This window comes from Dipodomys merriami, unplaced genomic scaffold (assembly GCF_024711535.1).
Source record: "Dipodomys merriami isolate MVZ:Mamm:240054 unplaced genomic scaffold, mDipMer1.0.p SCAF_21, whole genome shotgun sequence".
In the NCBI taxonomy this organism is placed as follows: Eukaryota; Metazoa; Chordata; class Mammalia; order Rodentia; family Heteromyidae; genus Dipodomys; species Dipodomys merriami.
In genome coordinates, this window is record NW_027203493.1 from 3379767 (window position 1) to 3402680 (window position 22914).

Genomic DNA, 22914 nt, shown 5'->3' on the forward strand with positions numbered 1-22914 from the left:
CAGAGGTCTCAAGCACAGAGAGAGCAAGAGCGAGAAGGAGAGCGCAACAGGAGCAAATCCGGCTGCAAAACTATTTCAGAGCCTGGCGCCCGTGGCTCACGCCTGTAATCCTAGCTACTCACGGGGCTGAGATCTGAGGATTGCGGTTCGAAGCCAACCCGGGCAAGAAAGCCCCTGAGACTCTTATCTCCAACTAACCACCAGAAATGAGAAAGTAGCACTGTGGTTCCAAATGGTACCATGCCAGCCTTGAGGAAAAGAGCTCAGCGATGGCGCCCAGGCCTGAGTTCAACCCCCACGATCACCACCACCAACAATAAAAACAAAGAATATTTAAGGTTTGAGTCTCAGGGCACAGCCAGGCACTGGTGTTTTGTGAAGCGTGCCCCAGGACCCTTGCAACAGCTGCTCCACTCACATTGGAACTGAGTCTGCCCAATCTTAATTTGCCTTTTCCACTATTCTTTCTGCACCGATAGTTTTGCCATGAATTAGTGGACTGTCAACGCCACCTGCCAGAAAACTTCATGCCAGGAAAGGAATACAACTGTGCAGTGAGAGGTGAAGGGTCTGGTGCAACAAAGCAAAAGATGTAATAGGCCAGATGTCAGGATTTTCAGTGTAGGGAGGAGTATAATGCTCCATCATTGGTCTGATCATTAATCTAATAGACCTAAAGGCCACTCTTCCCCCTCCCCACCTGAGTGAATCCTGGGCCTTGTGCATGCTAGACAAACCCTCTACTACTGAGCTATAGCCTCAGCCCTAAAGTCCACATTTTGTTTGTGTGTCTCCCTTCGCCTTTTCCATCAAGGTTGGCAATCTACCACTTGTGCTACAGCTCCACTACTGGCTTTTTGTAGTTAATTGGAGGTAAGAGGACTTTCCTACTTGGCCTGGCTTCGAAAAGTGATCCTCAGATCTCAGCCTCTTGGGTAGCTGGGATTACAGGTGTGAACCTCTAGCGCACCCAGCAGGACAAGTTTGGACCAGGTGTGGCAATATCCTTATTGTCTTACTGCTGTAGTCCAGTCTTCTCTTTATTGTGCACCCTCTACTGGTTAGTGTGATAAGAGTGAGCACAGACAAAAGAAAGTACACCACACTTTCTGGAGATAGTTTTATACACAGTGCTTTATTATTAAAATGTTGGATTGAGGGTAATACCTGTGGAACTGGGATATGCCCAGGAAGCAAGTGAATATTTAGTACAGAAGGAATTGAGTCTTAGTGTTGATACAAATGAGCAAGATAGTAAATAAGAGCTACCATTTGAAGAATGGTAGTTACTTTTGTGCTAAGCAATTTTGTCTGTTTTTACTCATTGAAAACAGTACTACAATGTAAGTACTCTTATGTAAATACTAACATTGTAGTAGTTACTCTTATTTCATGGATAAGGAAAGCAAGACTTCCAGAATTTAGGTTACCTATGTCAGATTATACACTGTGACTATTAAATAATAGAGCCAAGATTCAAATATGATCAATTTCTAAGCTTCCACATGTAACACTATGATGGCCTCTCTCTCTCTCTCTCTCTCTCTCTCTCTCTCTCTCTCTCTCTCTCTCTCTCTCTCTCTCTCTCTCTCCTCCTTTTTTTTTGTGCCAGTCCTGGGGCTTGAACTCAGGGCCTGGGCACTGTTCCTGAGCCAATTTGTGCTCAAGACTAGCGCTCTACCACCTGAGCTACAGTGCCACTTCTGGCTCTGAGTAATTTGTTTTTTGTTTATTGCCAGTGCTGGGGCTTGAACTTGGCCTGGGCACTTACCCTGAGCTGCTGTTGCTCAAGGCTAGCATTCTAGCACTCTACCACTTGAGCCACAGTGTCACTTCTGTCCCTTTCTGTTTATGTGGTACTGAGGAATCGAACCCATGGCTTCATGCATGCTAGGCAGTCATTCTACCACTAAGCCATATGCCCAGCCCTCTGAATAGTTTATTGGAGATAAGAGTCTCATAGACTTTTCCACCCAGTCTGGCTTTGAACCATGATCCTCAGGTCTTGGCTTCCTGAGTAGCTAGGATTACAGCTGTGAGCCACCAGTGCCTGGCCCTTTATTTTTCCTTTTTGTTTGTTTTTTTTTTTTCTTTTTGTCCATCATGGACTTGAACTCAGTGCCTGGAATCTGTCCCTGAGCTCTTTTTACTCAAGGCTAGTGCTTTACCACTTTGAGCCACAACACCACTTCTAGATTTCTGGTGGTTAATTGGAGATATGAGTCTTAGGGACTTTACTGTCCAGGCTGGCTTTGAACCATGATCCCCAGATCTCAGCCTCCTGAGTAGCTAGGATTATAGTTGTGAGCCACCAGCACCAGCTGATCTTCTTTCTTGAGATATACTTGGCACAACTCCCTCACAGACTTATGTTTCCTCAATTCATACTATTATTTCTTATTATTAAAATTTCTCTGCTCTATCAAAGCTAGGCCCCACTAGCTCATACCTATAATCCTAGCTACTTGAGATGCTAAGATCTGAGAATCCCAGTTCAAATTCAGTTTGAGCAGGAAAATTAATGAGATTCTTATCTCCAGTTAACCAACAAAAAGCCAGAAGTGCTATGACCCAGTCATACCACTCCTGGGCATCTAACCAGAACATCACAAGCCTGGATACCATAAAGACACTTACATCCATGTTCATTGCTGCACTGTTTATAATAGGCAAGTCATGGCAACAGCCCAGATACCCTACAATAGATGAGTGGATTTTAAAAAATGTGGTACCTAAACACAATGGAATTTTATAAGCCATTAGAAAGAGTAATATTATGCAATTTGCAGGGAAATGGATGGACCTAGAACAAATCATGTTAAGTGAGGTAAGCCAAGCTCAGAGAGATAGACAGTGCATGTTTTCTCTCATATGCAGAAGCTGGATCTAAAATATACCAGGACTTGATAAATTATAGAGGTCTCTAGGCATTCACATACAATCAGATCAGAGGAGGATATTCCTAGGAGAGGAACAAAAAGGTAGAATGCCTATATGTCTCTGATCACATAAAATCATATCAAAATAAACTCCAAGAAATGGAATCAAGAGGTTTTTCTTTGTTGTTTTTGTTTTCTTGTGGTTTTGTCTTCTGTGTTCATTTTTCTGTCTTTAGAAGGGTATAAGGGACAAAGGGTGCAACAGTCGTACTCACTATGTTGAAAATGAACTAATCAACTTGTGGGTGGGGATGGGAGGCAAAAACCTGGACAGAGCAAGGGAAAGGGTGATATTGTCTAAAAAGAAATGTACTCTACCTTTGTAACCCTTTGTACATGACCTTGATAACAATAAAAAAATTAAATTAAAAAAGAGATATACTCTTTACCTGACTCATGTAACAATAACCCCTCTGTATATAACTTATAAACTTTATAATAACATTTTTTTGCCAGTTCTGAGGCTTGAACTTGGGGTCTGGGCACTGTCCCTGAGGTTCTTTTGCTCAAGGCTAGCACTATACCACCTGAACCACAGAGCCACTTCCAGCTTTTTTCTCTTATGTGGTAAAGAGGAATCGAACTCAGGGCTTCATGCATGCTAGGCAAGCACTCAACCACTAAGCCATATTCACAGCCCCTATAATAACCTTTTAAAAAGTCAAGAGTGGAGTTGTGGTTCAAGTGGTAAAGTACCAGCATTGAGCAAAAATGCCCAGCAAGAACATGAAACCATGTATTCAGTTTCTGTTTCTAAAACAAAAAACAAATTAGGTTAATCATGCTCTAAAATATATTGTCTCTCCCACAGGATCCATGAAAACTTAGATTTATTAACAGAATACCAACATGTGCTCTTCTGGCAATCCCAAAATCCTGTATAGGAACTCCCGGTTCCTCCGGTTAGCATTTCTCCAGCTTCATCACCAGCAGCAGAGTGGTGTGTTTTGTGATGTCCTTCTGCAGGCAGAAGGTAAGAGACGGGGGGAACTGAACTGAAAGTTCACCATTGAACAAGATAAAATGAGTTGGGGCTGGGAAGGTGGCTCAGTGATAGAGTGCTTGCCTTGCATGCATGAGGCCCTGGGTTTGATTCCTCAGCACCACATAAGCAAACAGAAAAAAGCCGGAAGTGGCGCTGTGGCTCAAGTGGTAGAGCGCTAGCCTTGAGCTGAAGAGCTGAGGGACAGCGCCCCAGCCCAGAGTTCAGGCCCCATGACCGGACCAAAAAAAAAAAAAAAAAAAAAAAGATAAAATGAGTTAAGGTCCAGTGTGAAGGACAACATTAGGAGAAGGTTATTACCTTTCAGTGCTATAAACTGGTCAAAAGCTGTTTGTTTCTAGGGCAGTTACTACTTTCAGAAGTGAAACTGTGCTGGGCGCCAGTGGCTCACATCTGTTATCCCAGCTACTCAGGAGGCTGAGACCTGAAGATATGGAAGGAAGCCAGTTTGGGCAAGAAAGTCCTTGAGATGCTTGTCTCCAGTTAACTACAAACAAACAAACAAAAAGGGAAAGCTGGTACTCAAGTGGTGGAGCACTAGTCTTGACTGTAAAAGCTGAGGGACAAAGCCGGATGCCGGTGGCTCACACCTGTAATCCTAGCTACTCAGGAGGCTAAGATCTGAGGATCACAGTTCAAAGCCAGCCCAGGCAGGAAAGTCCGTGAGACTTATCTCTAATAAGCCACCTGAAAACCGGAAGTGGTGCTGTGGCTCAAGCGGTAGAGTGCTAGCCTTGAGTTGAAGAGTTGAGGGACAGCACCCAAGCCCAGAGTTCAAGTCTCACGACCGACCAAAAAAAAAAGTGGTGGGACAACACCCAGGCCCTAAGTTCAAGCCCTAGTACTGGCACCAAAAAAAGTGAAATTGGGGCTGGTAATATGGCTTAGTGGTAGAGTGCTTGCCTAGCATGCATGAAGCCTTGGGTTCTATTCCTCAGAACCACATAAACAGAAAAAGCAAGAAGTGCTGTGGTTCAAGTGGTAGAGCACTAGCCCTAAGAACAGAGAGGCTCAGGGACAGAACCCAGACCTTGAATTTAAACCCCAGGACTGGCAGGAAAAAAAAAAGTGAAATTATAACTATACTTTTTCCTCTTAAAAAGTAAGCTGGGAAGGGCTAGGAAGGTGACTCAGTGGTAGAATGCTTGCCTTGCATGCATGAGGCCCTGGGTTTGATTCCTCAGTAGCACATAAGCAGAAAAAACCAGAAGTGGTGTTGTGGCTCAAGTGGTAGAGTGCTAGCCTTGATCTGAAGAGCTAAGGGAAAGCGCCCAGGCCCAGAGTTCAGGCCTCACAACTAACAAAAAAAAAAAAAAATCAAGCTGGGAATGTTGGCTCATATCTGTAATCATGAGGTATGTCTCAAGTGGTAGAATATCAAGAGAGCTGAATAAAGTCCCAGTATTGGTAACACACACACAGGCACGCACGCACGCACGCACGCACGCACACGAGGCATGACCCAGGTAGCACAGCATCCTGAATTCAAACCCCAATGTCTAAATAAAAGGATTTTGATAGCTAACATAATATACTATACAGTTAACAGAATACATAGTTTTGTGTCTGATTTGAATCTGACAGTTTTGTGAGATAATCACTATCATTTGATTCTATTTCTACAGATAAGTGAATTGGTTTTCTTAGTAAGTGTAGAACCCAGATTAACTTTCTGATTCAAAATAGACATCAGAGCTAGGCGCTGGTGGCTCACACTATAATCCTAGTTATTCAGGAGGCTCATGGTGTAAAGCCAGCTGGGGCAGGAAAGTCCGTGGGACTTTCCAGTTAACCGCCAGAAAACGAAGTGGTGCTGTGGCTGAAAGTGTTAGGGCACTAGCCTTGAGCAAAAAAGCTCAGGGACAGTGTGCAGGCCCTGAGTTTAAGGTCATGACCCACAAAAATAAAAACAAACAACGCATCAGTTGTCTGTTGTAAGTTAAACATTGTGCTAGCTCATTCATAGATAAAGTCCCTTCTCCTAAGGATGATATTCAAATAGTCAATGCACTCAAGTAACTGCAGTATATTAAAAGTATAATTGGCAAATGTCGGTTGCAATAGGAGCACAAAAGTAAAGAATTCTTCACAGACTTGGGGAGCCTGAGGAACAAGGTTAAACAACTTTCCTTGGAGGAAATAATCTCTAAAGTGAGATTTAAAGGACAAACAGCAGGAGAAGGAAGTACAAAAAGGTTTTTCTTTCTTTTGCCTTCCGGGACTTGAACTCTGGGCTTGGGCTCTAAGCTCCAGGGTAGCGCTCTACCACTTGAGCTGAGCCACGGCTTTTTTGCTGTCTCTGAGCTCTTCAGCTCAAGGCGAGTGTTCTACCACTTGAGCCACAGCGCCACTTCTGGCTTTTTTTTTTGGTAGTTTTCTTGGTGATAAAGAGTCTCACACACTTTACTGCCCAGGCTGGCTTTGAAACTCGATCCTCGGATCTCAGCCTCCTGAGTAGCTAGATTTCAGGCATGAGCCACTGGCACCCGGTTCAGAAAAGGTTTTTCTGGAGAGAGAGAACATGGACAGAGAGAGAGATGGACTTGGGGGTTGTGAATACTTCATCTGGCCTAAACACAGGTTACATGTTTATTGACTGGAGGTGGCTGTAGACATGAGCAATCATGTTAGGTCTACAGTGTCATATAAAGGAAGTAGGTGTTTGTCTTATGACACTGGAAACTACAGAATAGCTTTAAGTGGGTCAGGTTCATATTCCCACTTTAGAAATGACATTCAGGCTGTATGAGAATTATTGGATGGTATTGAGCTCAGGTAGAAAGCCACTTTATAAACTAGGAGAGAATAGATATTGATGAGAATTTATCATTTGTTCACCATGAGAGCATAGACTTTGTAGTATACCCTCTGGCTTCAAATCTTGTTTCTGCTACTTACTGTGTAAGTGTGGGCATGTTACTTAACTTTGCCTGTTCAGTAACTTACAGTACCATTAGGTATTTTACAAGGTTGCAGTAAAGAATCAATTAATTGAGCTGGGAAGGTGGCTCAATGGTAAAGTGTTTGCCTAGCATGCATGATGCCCTGGGTTCGGTTCCTCAGTACCACATAAACAGAAAAAGCCAAAGTGATGCTCTGGCTCAAGTGGTAGAGTACTAGCCTTGAGCTGAAGAGCTGAGGGACAGTGCCCAGGCTCAGAGTTCAAGCTCCATGACCAACAACAACAAAAAAGAATCAATGAATTAATACCAGTAAAACCCTTAGAACAATGCCAGGTTGCACATATAAGGACTCAAGAAGAATTGGTCATTTGTAAAACTGATATGTCATTAGATATTGGAGGTAAGGGACTATCCGATGACTTCTAGTTTTGGGGCTTTGATAACTGAATTAATACAGTACCTTATTTGATGTAGATAGTAGGGAGACTTGGAGGTATGGAAGGGAATAAAAGCTTTTTCTTTTTTTATGCTGATACTGGACTTGAACACTAGGCCTTTTGCTTTCTGTTAGCTTTTTTGCTCAATGCTAGTGTTCTATTGCTTGACCCATAGCTCCACTTCTGGCTTTTTACTGGTTAGTTGGAGATAAGAATCTTGGGGACTTGGGGCTGGGAATGTGGCTTAGTGATAGATTGCTTGCCTAGTATGCATGAAGCCATAGGTTTGATTCCTCAGTACCACATAAACAAAAAAAGCCAGAAGTGGCACTGTGGCTCAAGTGGTAGAGTGCTAGCCTTGAGCAAAAAAAGCAGCTCAGGACAATACCCAGGCCCTGAGTTCAAGCCCCAGGTCTGGCAAAACAAGCAAAAAGAATCTTGGGGACTTTTCTATCTGGGCTGGCTTCGAATCTCACTCTTAGATCTCAGCCTTCTAAGTAGCCAGAATTACAGGTGTGAGCCAGTCTTTTTATTTTTTAATTTTTGTGCCAGTCCTGGGGCTTGAACTCAGAGCTTGGACACTGTCCTTGAACTTTTGTGCTCATGCTTAGCACTCTACTACTGACGCCACAGTCTAGTTCTGTCTTTTTGGTAGGTAATTTGAAATAAGAGTCTCAAAGACTTTCCTGCCTGGACTGGCTTCAAAGTGCAGTCCTCAGATCTCAGCCTCCCAATAGCTAGGATTACAAGTGAGAGCCTCTGGCACCTGGCTTTATTTGGTATTTTGAGACAGTCTCTCAAAGCTTGAACTTTGAACCCTCCAGCCTCACCTCCTGAGTACTGCTATTACCACCACTCCTAGTGATATTTATTTTCTAGGAAGATTGTATTGGAGGTGCTGGTGGGACATCCATGAAGACATGCAGGTTGTAACATGTTTGGTATCTCAGGAAAGATGTCTACATAGAGATATGGATTTGGGAGTCATCATTGATGTTTTGGTAATTGAAACCATGGAAAGAACTATGAGTATGTGGGAAGTGTCTCTGAAATGAAAATTAGCTTGAACTGAACCGATTGTCCTCCACCTTCCCTCAAGTTAGACCCATAAGCTGCTGCTGTATAGTTCTTTGAACTCTCAATGAGTCAACAAAATTCATTCAGCAAGCAGTACACAGTACTTAATATGCATGTATGAGCACAGTTGAAGTTGTTGCAAGAAGTAGTCATGAGGGTGAGTTTGAGAGGGGTCCAATGTATTTATGAAGATGTCACAAGGAACCTCCTTCATACTTGTACAATACATGCTAATAAATCTTTGAAAGTCTAGCACTAGTGGCTCATCCCTGTAACCTACCTCCTCAAGAGGGTGAGATCTGAGGATAGTAGTTCAGAGCCTGCCCAGGCAGAAAAGTTAGTGAGACTCTTTTCTCCAGTTAACCACCAGAACACTGGAAGTGGAGCTGTGGCTAGAAGTGGTAATGCATTAGCCTTGAGTGAAAAAACCAAGCGAGAACACAAGGCCCTGAATTCAAGATTCAAACACACACACAAATCTTTTGGTGGAAAAAAAATCTTAATTTTCTTTTTTGTTTATGGTGGTACTGGGCTTGAACTCAGAGCCTGGGAGCTGTCCCTTAAGCATTTAGTCTCAAGAATGACATTCTACTACTTGAGCCACAGCTCCGCTTCTGCCTTTTTGCTGGTTAATTGAAGAATCTTAGGGACTTTTCTGCCTGAGCTAGCTTCAAACTGGGATCCTGAGATCTTAGCCTCCTGAGTAGCTAGAATTACAGAAGTGAACCACTAGTGCCTAGATGGAATCTTGATTTTGTTTTGTTTTTGAGCTTGGTTGGCTTTACTTAGAACTCTTTACCTGTTCTTTTATACCCACTTTGAGGCAAGTACTGGAAATACTTCAGTGAGTAAGACAGAGCTTTCAGTGTAATAGTGGACATGGTAAGGGTTGTAATAGCTAGAGGACCTCTATGTGCTCAGGAACACTTAACCAAAGCTTGCAGTGGGCTAAAGAAAGGCTTTCTGAAGGTAATGATGTAAGCTAGGTTTTAGAGGACGAAAAATCGAGTTAGTTCCTCCCCCAGGCATCACCAGGCCACTCTGGTGCGTCACCTTGCTGTATCTTTGGCTTCTCCTCGCTTCATATTTTCTCCAGTAAGTGAATTTCACAAAACTTGTGATGTAGCAGTAGTATGGTTGCCTGCAGCATTGTTGTGTGTAGATTATCTAGTCCCAGGGATGAAAGACCAGCACAGGTGGTCAGAAATGAGTTCAGGGATTATAGATGCAGGTATGTTTAGACTCACTTTTTCAGGGATAACACCTCAGTGGGTGACCATTTTCTCCAGGATTTCCCTGGCCTTGAGTGTGAGGACTTAGTCTGACCTGCCCCAACCCTGTGGTTCAGGATTTTAGTGCTGAATAAAGTGGGTTTGAGAGGGGGAAAAAATCAAGTTAGTTAGCAAAAATTATTGGTAGGTCCCAGGCAGGCAAAAGGAATCATTTTCTTTTCATTGAAATTCCACAGAGGGGTCAGTTTTTTTTTGGGGGGGGGATGGGTGGTGGTCTGTGTATAGTTTATGAACATGCCAGTCTGTATAAGAAAAACATGTGTTTTGTCCCCAGGTGAGGCAGTACCAGCTCACTGCTGCATCCTGTCAGCTTGCAGCCCCTTCTTCACAGAACGCCTGGAGAGAGAAAGGCCAATTCAGGGTCGGAAGGTGGTGCTGGAGCTGGGGGGCCTGAAAATCAGGACACTTAGGAAGCTGGTAGACTTCCTGTATACCTCAGAGATGGAAGTATCTCGAGAAGAAGCCCAAGATGTGCTTTCTGCTGCCCGTCAGCTCCGTGTATCTGAGCTGGAAACCCTTCAGCTAGAAGGTGGAAAGTTAGTGAAGGCTCCACAGGGCCGAAGACTGAACCGAGAGTGTTTACAGCCACCAAGTCCAGCACCAATCTCTGCCAGAGTGGTGGCACCCAGCCGCCGCCCTCGAACTCCATTGCCTGTTACCCAGTCTCCCTGTCCTCTTGGGGCAGTGAAGTTGAAGTCCCTAGGGAAGGAGGAGGAGCTCCAGGAAGAAAGCAACCTGCCAAATGCAGAGAACTTGTCTGATGCTCCTCTGCTCAAAAGGAAGGCCAGAGTCTGTCCTTCTCCGCAAGAAAAAAGCTCTTCTCCATCAAGCCACAGCCAGGGGCCTAAGGAGAACAAGAATGACCCTGTCCTTGGTTCCACAACACTTTCCCCTCCCAGCTTATATCCCTCTGTGGATGAGCGCCTGTTGCCCAGAAAGATCAGGCTAAGTCGCTCAAAGCTATCTCCTGATGTCCCTGCATCAAAACCTTCCAACATTTTAAGTGGACCCAGCTCAGTGCCCACAGCCCCTGGCCGGCGTCTTTGGCGGCAGAGGAGTGTGAGTAAAGAAGTGCAGGGAGAGGACAAGACGAAACCAGGAAAAGTTAGTCCTCTGCAGAGCACTCCAAATCCATCTGGTCTTGGGACAGGTGGGTGCAAGAAGCGGAGCCCTGAAGTCAGAGCATCCAACTTAGACCCAGCAGAGGAAGGGCAGATTGGGATCGTGAAACTTAGGAAGATTGTCAATGGGACCTGCTGGGAAGTGGTACAAGAGCCTCCCCTCAAAAACTCTCAAAATAGCCCCCAGCTTCCAGAACCCAGAGGAGACTTGGAAGAACCTCCAGGAACTCAGTCATCATCAATTAATGAGCAGGAAATGTTACCTGCCAGAATAGAACTGTGTCAGGACTCCCCCGAGGGGCCTGGGCTACAAGACATACTTCTGTCTGCCAGCCAGTCCCCAGACCATGCTGTGATGAAGCCTGAGTTTGCATCCAGTCCAGAGCTGTTAGGGAAAGAACCTGTGCTGAATATTGACTGCAGAGAACCCTATGCATTTGACACGACGCTGCTGGGGCAACCCTGCGAAGCTGAGGAGTACCGAATCACAGGTGCCGCAGCCACCAGTGAACTGGAAGAGATCCTGGACTTCATGCTATGTGGCTCAGACATTGAACCACCTGGGGAGTCCCTCCAGAGTCCTGGGGCTGAGGGCTGTAGGACCCCCAGCTATCACCTGACAGAAACAGGAAAGGACTGGATCCAAGGGGAAGAATGGTGTTTGCCAGACATGGAACTCTGGCCCAGGGAGCTCACAGGACTGGAAAAAGAACCTGTTGGTGAAAACAAAGAGCCAGCTGAGCCCCTGAGCCCCTTTGTCATGCCCTCTGAGGTGAGTGAAGGAGAGGTTCTTTCTGTGGGAGGCTCCTGGACTCCACACCTTGAAATTGCCAACTCCCAGCCACTGGATGGTCAGGGAGATAAACTGCTCCACATCCACTCCTCTGACCCGCCACAAAGGTCTTATGGGAACCTCTCACCTCCATGCTCCAACTGGGCAGAGACTGGGCTAGACATGTCCTTAACTATGAATGAGGTGTTGTACCCTGCTCCCGAAGTGGGCAAAGAAGTATTTGGTAACTCTGAGCTGCTAGGCTCACACCCGACCAGCCCTGAAGAGGAAGAGATTGATGTGGTGGACTGGACAGCAGATGAGAGGCTGGAGCCCATTGGCATTCCCTCTGTACGGCCTGACCCTTCCTCAGAGTCAGAAACAGAAGTAGATATACTAACGTAGCAGAGGTGGGAGGGCAGGTTAGGGGCCCCGGGAGAGTGGAAATGTTGACCAGCAAAAAGACTTACTGGCAAACTAGCACATGCCTTCTCCTCTTAGCACAGAGGCAAGTGTACCTTGGCTCTTTGTAAGTCCCTTTCTCCCCTCCACAGGTAGAAGTCAAGTAGTAATAATATATGTAGAAAATTATGAACTTGAACTATTTCTTTGCAATCTTTCAGTTTTGACAAGACAAGTGAAATAATAAAACTGTATGGTCCCCAAGTGGAGTGTGTTATAGGTAACAGCCAAGACCAGTATCTAGTCATTGCAAAAATCAATCAAGAAAACTCTCAGTAGGGTTAGCTTTAAAAACCATGTTCCAGAAGGCATGAAGATGAACAATAAGTGAATGAGAGGGACATGGCCCAGCATACAATGTTTGTGGGCTTATTCAATGCCAATACAGAAGTCTAGTTGATATCTCCGGAAGACAATCCTTCCTCCCTTAAAAAAAAAAAAAAGTTACCAGTTACTTTGCTCCCATAGGGTTTTGTTGTTGTTGTTTGCCAGGTGCTTAAATTCAGGGCCTCCTGTTCTCATTGGGCTTTCTTGCTCACAGCTGGTGCTGTACCACATGAGACACATCTCCAGTCTTGCTTTTTTCCCTTGGTTAATTGGAGATGGAATCGGAGACTTTTCTTCCCAGGCTGACTTCAGTCAGTGAGCACCTGGATGTGTTTCCGGTTTTTACAAGTATTTTGCATGCTTTACCAGAGACCCAGTGAGTTCCAGGCTAAATGGTACTCTGCACTCTGAAAAATGCAAGACCCACCAATCCCACGTGGATGGCGCCATCCATCCCTTCACATCAAATTTAAATTCTACTCAGGATACTTTTATTTCAGCTTTTATTAAACTAAATCCAAACACTTTTACAATGCCTCACTGGAGAGCTACCTCATAACTGAGCCATCATTTCTAGAGCTGAAGGAACCATGATTTCAGGTACATGACTGAAGTTTTGGCCATGTCCCGTCATAAATGCTCCAACACATCAGGGACTGAAAGCTGCAAAAAGGAAAAGGGAAATGTTAAGGAAGGTGTCCAGGCAGCCAAAGACCAAGAAGGCTTGAGTTCAAACCCAGAACTCAGGGACTGTATCCTCCCCCACAGTTCAATTATACCCAAGTGCCAGGCCACCCGCCAAACCCCCAAATGATGCACAGAATACAGAGAGTCAAATGCTTGTTGGCTAAGAGTGGAGTATTGTGATTCCTTCGGGGTTATCACATGGGACAGGTAACACATTAGGAATAAAAACCAGAAGAGTTTTAGGGTAGGTGCAGGTGAAGTAACAAGAAAGATCTGCCAGTAAAAGGGAAAAGTCACTAACGCAAGTAAAAAAGCATATGTCAAACAGGGCGTTTAACTCATGGAAGGCCAGTAATATTTCTAGGGGATTCAAGGAATTAACCATCAGGAATTCGAAAAAAATGAATACTCAAACAAATTCAAGTCTGGTCAGTCAGTATCCGCAGAGGACACAGGGCACTTCCGAAAGGCAGCTCATGGCCGTCACTATGGCACGGCCTAGCTCGAGCGGCCGCACAACAGGAGGAGGTGCCAGGCAGGGCGGCGTTCCTCAAAGGCCTCTTTGTTAGAGGGTGTCCCATCCGGGCAGACTCCCCAAGGGAACCCCGCGTCTCCCGTTTCAAACCTCGGCAGGAGGCCGCCTTAGGCGCGGCACTTCTTCAGTTCCTCCACCACCTCTCCTGGATCCGGAAATTTGAGTTTGCGCGGAGGCCCCTTCTTAATCCCAGTCCAGAGCTGGGCGCCTAGGAGCGGACCCAAACGAAAACAGTCACTGGGAGCGCCGCACGCGCCTCCCCCGCGGCCTCGGGCCGGAAACTCCCGCTTCCCGGGTGCTGCCCCACTCACTGCTGCCGTCCGGGCGCCGCAGCGTCACCTCGAAGCTGCCCCGGCGGGGCTTGGCGGGGTTCAGCTTCACCGGCAGCGCGGGGGCCGCCCGGCGCAGCGCCTGGCGCACGGCCTCGGCGTGGCGCCCGTACACCCGTCAGCTCGTGCTGGGTGGGGGGAGAGCGCGCGGTGGGAAACGGGGCCCGGACCCGGGGACCCCGCCGCCGGCCCCCGCCGCCCCCCGCGCCTCTCCAGGCGCCTCACCAATGCTCGATGACGACCTCCGCCTCCGGCGCCGCCTCCACCTCCTCCGCCGCCTTCCCCCGCTTATCCGCCGCTTCCACCTCCGCCGCCTCGGCCTTGCGCTTCCTCCCGCGAGGGGCCATGGCGCCTACGACACGGCCCGGAGCCGGGCTGACGAGGGGTGCGGCTGCTGGGGGAACACCCGCGGGCTCAGCCGGTGCCGGGCCCGAGCGCGGAGCAGAGCCCCAGCTCCCGCAGCCACACCGCCTCCAGGGGAGCGGAGAAGGGGCCCGGGCGGCCACGCGCGCCGAGGGCGGGACTTCCGGGCGCCACCACGCGGCCGGCGCGGGGCGGGGCCGCGGCGGCTCCGAGCGCAGCGTCCGCCCCGTTCAAGTCTGGGGGCGGGTCTGCAATGCGACCGCCAGCTCTCCGAGTTCTTTGTACCTCCGCCGTCCCGCAAAGCCCTCCCCTCGGCGGCCCGTAGATCAATCCCAAACGAAGCGGGCAGTGTCTGTCCTTCCTTGTTAGGAATTAGGCGCCCAGCCAAGACACATTTGTAATAGAGAACGGTTAAAAAAAAAAAAAAGCGCATTTGGGTGGAGTAGCAGGTGCTTCAAGCCCCAGACCCTCCGGTGCGGAGGCAGAAAGATCCTTCTCTAAGGATCAGCAGGCTGAAACCACCCCCTCTCCTGTCAGCCCCAGGGGACACCTAGGAGGTCTTTCTCTTCCCTCTTCTTTCTCTTCCCTCTGCACCTCCTTTTAAGATTAAAAGGGTCCAAAGTGTGAGGCGGGGTGGGAGAAGAAATGAAGTGAGGAGACAGGGAAATTATATTATTTTCAGTAAATAAGAGGGCCAGTTCTCAAGAAGTTGGAACCAGGAAGCAACAAAGTAGTTTAAACTTTCTTCCACTTAAATGCTATATTATAAGGACAGTGATGACACAAAGGAACTTGCCTAATCTTTTTGAATGGTAATTTGACATCCCTAAACGGGCAGACTGTAGGCCCAGAGACATCTCCGTATTTTGGAATACTAGGTAACACTCATCTGGGCTACCCAGAAGGAATGCTTAAGGGTTAGGGGTTGCTGGACCTTAAGAACACGTGTATTCCCCTAGCTCAGAAACAAAGGCGGAAGTTAGCGTTTTGTCATTTTGAGTTTTTAACTCCCATTTCCTGCGTGGGGAGCAGGAAATATTTTTCTACTAAACTCCTTGCTTCACCACATTGCATTTTTGTCTTTTTTTGGGGGGGAGAGGGCACGCCACTTCTGGGGCTTGAACTCAGGGCCTGAGCTCTGTCTCTAAGCTTCTTTTGCTCAAGGCTAGCATTCTACCACTTGAGCCACAGTACCACTTCTGGCCTTTTCTGTTTATGTGGTACCTAGGAATCAAACCCAGGGCTTCATGCATGCTAGGCAAGCACTCTACCACTAACTCATATTCCTGGCCCTTGTGTGTGTCTTTATTCAGTTCTTTGTTGTCAAGAATCTGGAATCTAGCCAGGTGCCAGTGGCTCACGCCTGTAATCCTAGCTACTTAGGAGACTGAGATCTGAGGATCGCAGTTCAAAGCCAGCCTGGGCAGGAAAGTCTGTGAAACTCTTATCTCCAAAAACCACCAGAAAACCAGAAGTGGCACTGTAGCTCAAGTGGTAGAGCTGAGGGACAGCACCCAAGCCCAGAGTTCAAGCCCCATAACCGACAAAAGAGAAAAAAAAGAATCTGGAATCTTCACCTCTGTGAACACCCACTGGTAACATTTCCGCTCCAAAATAAGTAAAAAATAATGGGGAACAAAGGGTTGGAAGTGTATAGCTCAATGGAAACACAGGAAAGGGCTGGACATGTATTGCTGAGAAACATAAGACTCAAAAGACAATCCCACTTTCTTTATTATGCAAAATTCCCCTTCCTCTGAACCCCCTCCTAACAGAGGGCTTGATCAATACTATTTTCAAAGATGAAAACTCTGTGGTTAAAGGTTTCTTCTTGGGATTACTGACAAATTTAGGCTTAAATATTTTTAATGCCACAGAGCAAGCCACAAAGGCCTAAGGAAAGCAAGGGTGCTTAGTGTTCTATATTCTGGCCACCTAGCATTAGGGTTTAGTCTAGCCTTGGCTGAGCAGGTCCACTAGGAGAAAACAATGAAACCACAGACTGGTGATATCCTGAGGGGTGGGTAGCTTTTACACACTGACCTAACTTAGTGGGAACCCATTTCCTTCTCCATGAGATCTCAAAGTCTTGGCAAGCTGGGCAGGCCTTCCAGTAGGGTCCTCAACAAGTTCCCCCATCAGCCTCTTTAAAATCAGAAACAGTACCTGCCCTACCCAAGAACAGCCAAACAAGAGAAACAAATAAAAGGCTGTGGCCTTAGGCCAAGAGTTGTGTACCACAGGAGCTCAGCCTCCAAGGTGCCAGGAATTGACAGAAGATGCAAAGCCACTGAAGAGATCCTACTTGTCCTTCTTGCTTTCTCTACATGGCACTGTGGTAGGAGTGGAGGCCTTGGGCTCCTCCTCCTCGGGGACCTGGTCTCCACCCTTTGATAGCTTCTTGGCTCGATGGTAGAGCTCATTCAAGTTAAATTCACGAATCACATTCTCCTATGTAAAAGAGACACATACATCAGAATTTAGGTTGGAAGACCTTGGCTCTGAGCTTGAGAAGCAAATATGTAGTTACAGTCTAGGAACAAGGGAGGAAATCTGCCCTAATCGTTCCTCTTCTTCAAGTATCCAGGAAAGACAACTAAAATGCTAACAATTATAACGATACCTACATGCAACTGTAAAGCAATTCTGTGAGCCAGGTTACTGTTTCCAAGTTACTAAAGGAACTTTTAGGGGCCTTAGAGACTGAATCTTGTTTTTGTTTTGTTTTAGTTTTTTTTTTTTTTTTCCAGACCAGGGGTAAGTGTGGGGGGCACGCTTATTATGTAGCTGAAGCTGGCCAGGAACTATGTATTCCAGCTATTACTGAACTCACGATTCTCCTCTCTCAGCCTCCAGAATGCTTGGATTAAAGTGTGCCACCATGCCTGGCTTAGTGATCTTTACTATTAACTGTTCCAGACTACTAGAAAGATGGCACGTAACATAAATTTTCTAAGTAAATGAATAGTGAGGTCTAGTAACTAGTCTAGATCCTCACAATACTAAGCAAATGGCAGAGCTGGGAATCAAACCTAGGTTAGGCTTAAAGTCCACTATTCTTCCCTTTTCCAGACCACTTCAGCATACCTCAGAGAAGGTCCAAGAGACAGCTCGTCCTTTCTTGTCAATCTGTGGCCGCCGCATTACCTCCTTGCCACCTTGGAACAGGATCAGGGTGGGGAGTTGTTTAGTGAGGGGTGATATGCTCACTCTGTAACTACAAGGTCCAGAAAGGAATCTTAGTACACTTGTATACATTGCTCAAAGCACATCCCCGCTGACCCTCTGCCCCCAGCTCTTTACATACCGTGTACTAACATCAGTGTAGCGTCCGACATCCACTTTCCCAAAATTTAGGCCTGTGCAATTGTACCTAAGAATATATTATTAACATACTAAAAAAGAAACAATGGATCAAGATGAGTAGAAATAGAGGTATCTCAGGATAAGAGAGAAAAACATCTTTGGTTGCAAGGTGCAAAACCACAGCCAAAAGTGACAGGGAAGAACATTTCAAGTTCCACCATCCCTCTCTCTATCCACTCACTTGAGGGAGAGGTCAGCGTAGATGGGAGCAAATGACTGGCAATCATTAGACCAATTGGCAAAGAACTCCACAATCCAAGTGACCTTCTTGTCCCGCTCCAGTTCTTCCTGCCACACAAATGGAATAAACAGTAGACTGGATCACCTAGGCATCTGGAACTATTCAAATCTTATACTCAAATTTCTTATCCCAGCTCCCCTTCTCCCCTAGCTCCCACAATGAACCATTATACCTCTGACTTCCATTTGAAAGTACTATGTTTATTCCTAGTGAGCAGAACGCACAAAAATTACAAACCAAGGACCCAAGAACTAAAAGGCAGGAAGAACACTTACATCGATGGTTTTATCACTGAAGTATTTGATGTACTCAGGGCCCATATACAGAGGAGGTTTGCAGGTCATCAGAAACACTGAATACAGAAAAAAAGATGTCAGAGGGAAAAGCTAGGCCTTACTTAGAGGATTTACTTTTAGACCATCTCAAGAATTTAAGTCACTAAAGAATCTATACTTTCAAACCAGGCACTGGTGGCTCATGCCTGTAATCCTAGCTACTCAGGAGGCTGAGATCTGAGGATCGAGGTTCAAAGCCAGCCCCAGCAGAAAAGCCCTTATGAGACTCTTATCTCCAATAAACCACTCAAAAACTGGTAGTGGTGCTGTGGCTCAAGTGGTAGAGCACTAGCTTGAGCACAAAGAGGCTCAGGGACAGTGCCCAGACCCTGAGTGCAAGCCCCACAATTGACACCCCTCCCCCCCCCCCACAGTCCCTTCCTCTTAAAGAATCAGGTGTTAGTTCTCGAAATGGGTAGGGTAGGTCAAGGGGAAAAGGATTGATGAGCAAAGAGAAGAGGGGAAAAATGCAGACTAGAATCCAATGTATATCCTCGAAAATTAAGAACAGTGAAGGGAAGGGTGGAGTGAGAATGATGAAAGGGGTGACATTGATCAAGATATATTGTATCCATAAACCACTTTGCTAAATGGCAACTCCTTTGTACAATTACTTAAGTATAATAATAAAGCCAGGCACCAGTGGCTCATGTGTGTAAACTTAGCTACTCAGGAGGCTGGGATCTGAGGCTCAAGGTTCAAAACCAGCCCAGGAAGTAAAATCTGTGAGGATCTTATCTCCAATAAACTACCAAAGCCGGGCGCTGGTGGCTCACGCCTGTAATCCTAGCTACTCAGGAGGCTGAGATCTGAGGATCACGGTTCAAAGCCAGCCCGGGCAGGAGAGACCGTGAGACTCCTATCTCCAATAAAACCACCAGAAAACCGGAAGTGGCGCTGTAGCTCAAGTGGTAGAGCGCTCGCCTTGAGCTGAAGAGCTAAGGGACAACGCCCAGGCCCAGAGTTCAAGCCCCACGACCGACAAAAAAAAAAAAAATAAATAAATAAACTACCAAAAAAGCCAGAAGTGGAGCTGCAGCTCAAGTGGTATTGTGCTAGCCTTGAGCAAAAGAAGCTCAAGGGCAGCACCCACACCTTGAGTTCAAACCCCAGGACTGGGGAAAAAAAGAAAAGAAGAAAAATAAAGATAATGAAATGAAAAGAGAGAGAGAAACTGTTTTGAGTAGGAACTTGGTCCAATTAAGTCTTTTGTCAAAGAATTCATATAATAAAGTTCTTTGTGAAGAACTCATATAATAAAGGCAAGTTTCCTCACCTATGCAGAGTGTGATGTAAAGAAGTCCCATTCGAATATCCAGGCGGAAGAAAAGAATTGCATTTGCCACTTTACTAAACATGAAGATGTTGCCTACATGTTGCTCCACGGTGACTGAAACAGAGAGATACCATAGGTCAGGCTGACATAGGAGAGGGATGTATGGGATAGGACTCAAGAACAAATTCAGCCTTCGCATACAGTGTAGGTCTATGTTCAGCAAATAATTTCCTTCTAATGACAAAAAGAAAGCACTTCCAGAGGGCATTAGGTCTTAGTCTGATAGACTAAGAAAAAGATTAGACTTACTGGATCTTCTATTCTTCATCATCACAATGGCGCTGAGAAACATCAGGATCTCTACTTCTCTCTGGAACAAAATCAGTAACAGGAATGCATCAAACAGAGCTGATAGGGAAAAAAGGGGGTAAGTGATCCAAATATGGAATAAGACAACAGAGATCCAAATAGGGAATGGTGATAATAAAGAAGGAACTGGAGTTGGCTAGGGTGTAGTGGGGAAAACAGGTCAGAAGGGACAGGCAAATCACTTAACCCCTGAGCTTTGGTTTCTTTCTCTCTCTCTCCATGCTTTCCATTTTGCTTTTCTTTTCTGTTTTTTTGTTTGTTTGTTTTGTTTTTTTGTCAGTCTTAGAGCTTGAACTCAGGGCCTGGGCACTGTCTCTGAGCCTCTTTGTGCTCAAAGCTAGCACTCTACTATTTGAGCCACAGCTCAAATTGAGGTAAGTCTCATGGTGACTCTTCTGCCTGGGCTGGCTTCAAAACTGAAATGCTCAGATCTCAGCCTCCAGAGTAGCTAAGATTACAGATGTGAGCCCTTGGCACCAGGCTCTCTTTTCCTTATTTTTTTGGGGGGGGTCCGGTCATGGGGCCTGAACTCTGGGCCTGGGCGCTGTCCCTCAGCTCTTCAGCTCAAGGCTAGCTCTCTACCACTTGACTCACAGCACCACTTCTGGCTTTTTTTTTTTTTCCTGCTTATGTGGTGCTGAGGAATCGAACCCAGGGCCTCATGCATGCAAGGCAAGCGCTCTACCATGGAGCCACCTTCCCAGCCCATCTCTTTTCCATTTTTGAGCCAGGATCTCATATGTGGCTCAGGCTAGCCTCACTCCAACTCCCAATCCTCCTGTCTCTACCTCCTAAACACTGGGATTACAGCCATGTACCACCATATTAAACAGGTTTTCTTGACTAAACACTATTTCTAAGTGCTACTAATTGTTTTTGCTCAAAGCTAGCTAGTGCTCTACAACTTGAGACAGAGCTCTACTTCTGGATTTTTTTGTGACAAACTAGAATTACAGTCTCATGGACTTTCCTGCTCTTTGAACCTCCACCCTCAGATCTCACCCTGTACATAGGATTATAGGCATGAGCCACCAGTGCCCAGCTGGCTAAAATAACCTTCACACATAAAGATGCTTTTGTTTCCACTTTGTTTTCTAATGCTGGGGATGGATTAGTACTCTACTACTGAGCTATACCCACATCCTCGTTTTTTGTTTTGGTCTTTTGAGATAATGTCTTGCCATAAATCTTAGACTGGCAGTTAATTTGTGATCCTTCTGCTGGGATTACAAATGGCACCCCATACCTATATCCATTCCACTGTATTATCCACTTTAACTCAACCACAATAGCATTATCATACTGTGTCATACCACTTCTGAAACTCTTGAAATCTCTGGAGTAATGCACCTTTGGGTGCTACTATAGTTTGGATCTCTGCTCTTCCCTCTTCAGGGCCAACAAGGTCTATGTTGCCCAAGTTGATCTCAAACTCTAAGGTTGAAATGATGATCCTTCACCCTCAGCCTTCTAAGTAGTTGGGGCTATAGGCACACATCATGGTGTGTAACATATAATTTGAATCTTTTGGGAGAAAAATTTTAAATGAGCATACATTGGTTGCACATTAAGTTCCATGTGACATTTCCACACATGTATAAATGTATCCAAATTAATCTCAACCATTTTACAACTCTCTATCCTCTCCCCTTCTTTTTATTTATGTACTTATCTTTGCCAGGCCTGGGGCTTGAACTCAGGACCTGTCCTGAGCATTGTCCCTGAAACTTCTTTTGCTCAAGGGTAGCACTCTACCACATGAGCCACAATGCCACTTCTGGCTTTTTCTGTTGATGAGGTACTGAGGAATCGAACCCAGGGCTTCATGCATACTAGGCAAGCACTCTACCACTAAGCTACCTTCCCAGCCCTCTCCCCTTCTTCTTTTTTTTGTCAGTCGTGGGTCTTGAACTCTGGGCCTGGGCGCTGTCCCTCAGCTCTTCAGCTCAGGGCTAGCCTCTACCACTTGAGCCACAGCACCACTTGCGGTTTTCTAGTGGTTTATTGGAGATAAGAGTCTCATGGACTTTCTTGCTCCGTCTGACTTTGAACCGCAATCCTCAGATCTCGGCCTCCTGAGTAGCTAGGATGACAGGCAAGAGTCACCGGCACCGGGCTCCTCTCCCCTTCTTAAAACCAATGTTATTTACCTCATTCTCTTAAGTTCCCGATCACCACGTTTAATCAGTTATCATCAATTATCCAGGAAAACAAAAACTATCTACTAGCTGGGCACCGTTAGCTCCCACCTGTCATCCTAACTGCACAGGAAGCTGGGATGTGATGATCGTGGTTTGAAGCCAGCCCAGGAAGGAACGTCCATAAGACTTTTATCTCCAATGAACGGGCTCTGGCGGAGCTGTGGGTCAGGCGGTAGAGCGCTAGCCTTGCGTGAAAATGCTCAGGGAGAGCGCCAGGCTCTGAGTTCAAACCCCAGGGCTGGCACAAGTACCCCTAAAGAAATAAGATCCCACGGTGTCTACAGAAAAGCGAGCCCCGGGAGGCTCAGTCAAGGTCGCGGGATACGGAGCCAGGGGGCGCTCACCCAGTCAAAGTCACACGGGTTGCCATCTTCGCGTTGGGTAGGGAGACCGTTGCACAGCGGCGGTAGCTTCCTCACGAGAAGGAAGGCAGCAGAGAGCAGGGCAGACAGAAGGCAGTAAGGACGAGCCAGCCATCGTGAAAGCCGCGGCACGGAATAGATGAGAGCAATGAGAGGTGCCAGAACCGCCATCTTCCAGGCCCCGGCGGCCCTGCCGCTGTCCGGCGTCTGTAGGTCTGGCTCCGCCTCCTTCACTTATGAAGGTTTCTATTGGGTCAAATCTCAGAAGCACCGGTTCCGAACCCGGAAGTGATTTTGATGGGCTGCTGTGGTAGGCCCAGCCTGCCAAGGGGGATTTGATCGTTTATTGGACGATCTACCAGTCGCTAGTCCAACTGAGTCATTCGATTGGGTGTTTTTCAGCGAAGGGACGGTTAGCGAGCACTTCCGGAACGTTCTCACCGAGCGACGGAAATAGTTGCAGGAAGAGAGAAGGTGCAGTCTGAAGTATCCAATCACAGGCGTCCCTTGAAGGAAG

At 46.4% G+C, this 22914-nt stretch overlaps 3 protein-coding genes across 3 annotated transcripts; 1 reads left to right on the plus strand and 2 right to left on the minus strand.

Annotated features, from left to right (window-relative positions):
* Positions 1-3788: 3788 nt before the first annotated feature.
* On the plus strand, positions 3789-11949 carry Btbd18 (BTB domain containing 18). Its single transcript, XM_070031839.1, has 2 exons — positions 3789-3912; positions 9926-11949. Exons 1-2 carry the CDS (start codon positions 3789-3791, stop codon positions 11947-11949), a joined length of 2148 nt encoding a protein of 715 aa, XP_069887940.1.
* Positions 11950-12287: 338 nt separating this feature from the next.
* On the minus strand, positions 12288-14399 carry Selenoh (selenoprotein H). The gene is made up of 4 exons (XM_070032284.1): positions 14110-14399; positions 13867-14012; positions 13646-13763; positions 12288-12996 (listed from the first exon to the last, which is right to left on the minus strand). The coding sequence occupies exons 1-3, from the start codon at positions 14229-14231 to the stop codon at positions 13663-13665; spliced, it is 369 nt and encodes a 122-aa protein (XP_069888385.1). The 5' UTR covers positions 14232-14399; the 3' UTR covers positions 12288-12996; positions 13646-13662.
* Positions 14400-15963: 1564 nt separating this feature from the next.
* Positions 15964-22905, minus strand: Tmx2 (thioredoxin related transmembrane protein 2). The gene is made up of 8 exons (XM_070032288.1): positions 22380-22905; positions 19775-19835; positions 19466-19579; positions 18130-18206; positions 17795-17901; positions 17555-17620; positions 17335-17464; positions 15964-16698 (listed from the first exon to the last, which is right to left on the minus strand). Exons 1-8 carry the CDS (start codon positions 22566-22568, stop codon positions 16549-16551), a joined length of 894 nt encoding a protein of 297 aa, XP_069888389.1. The 5' UTR covers positions 22569-22905; the 3' UTR covers positions 15964-16548.
* Between the last annotated feature and the right edge of the window lie 9 nt (positions 22906-22914).

Coding starts and splice junctions, on each gene's coding strand:
- Tmx2 (XM_070032288.1), bottom strand. CDS start 22,568: ATGGCGGTTCTGGCACCTCTCATTGCTCTCATCTATTCCGTGCCGCGG. Junction 17,465..17,554: donor TACACTGATGTTAGTACACG/GTATGTAAAGAG, acceptor TGGACCTTGTAG/TTACAGAGTGAGCATATCAC. Junction 16,699..17,334: donor TCTCTTGGACCTTCTCTGAG/GTATGCTGAAGT, acceptor TCTTTTACATAG/GAGAATGTGATTCGTGAATT.
- Btbd18 (XM_070031839.1), top strand. CDS start 3,789: ATGTGCTCTTCTGGCAATCCCAAAATCCTGTATAGGAACTCCCGGTTC. Junction 3,913..9,925: donor TGTCCTTCTGCAGGCAGAAG/GTAAGAGACGGG, acceptor TTTTGTCCCCAG/GTGAGGCAGTACCAGCTCAC.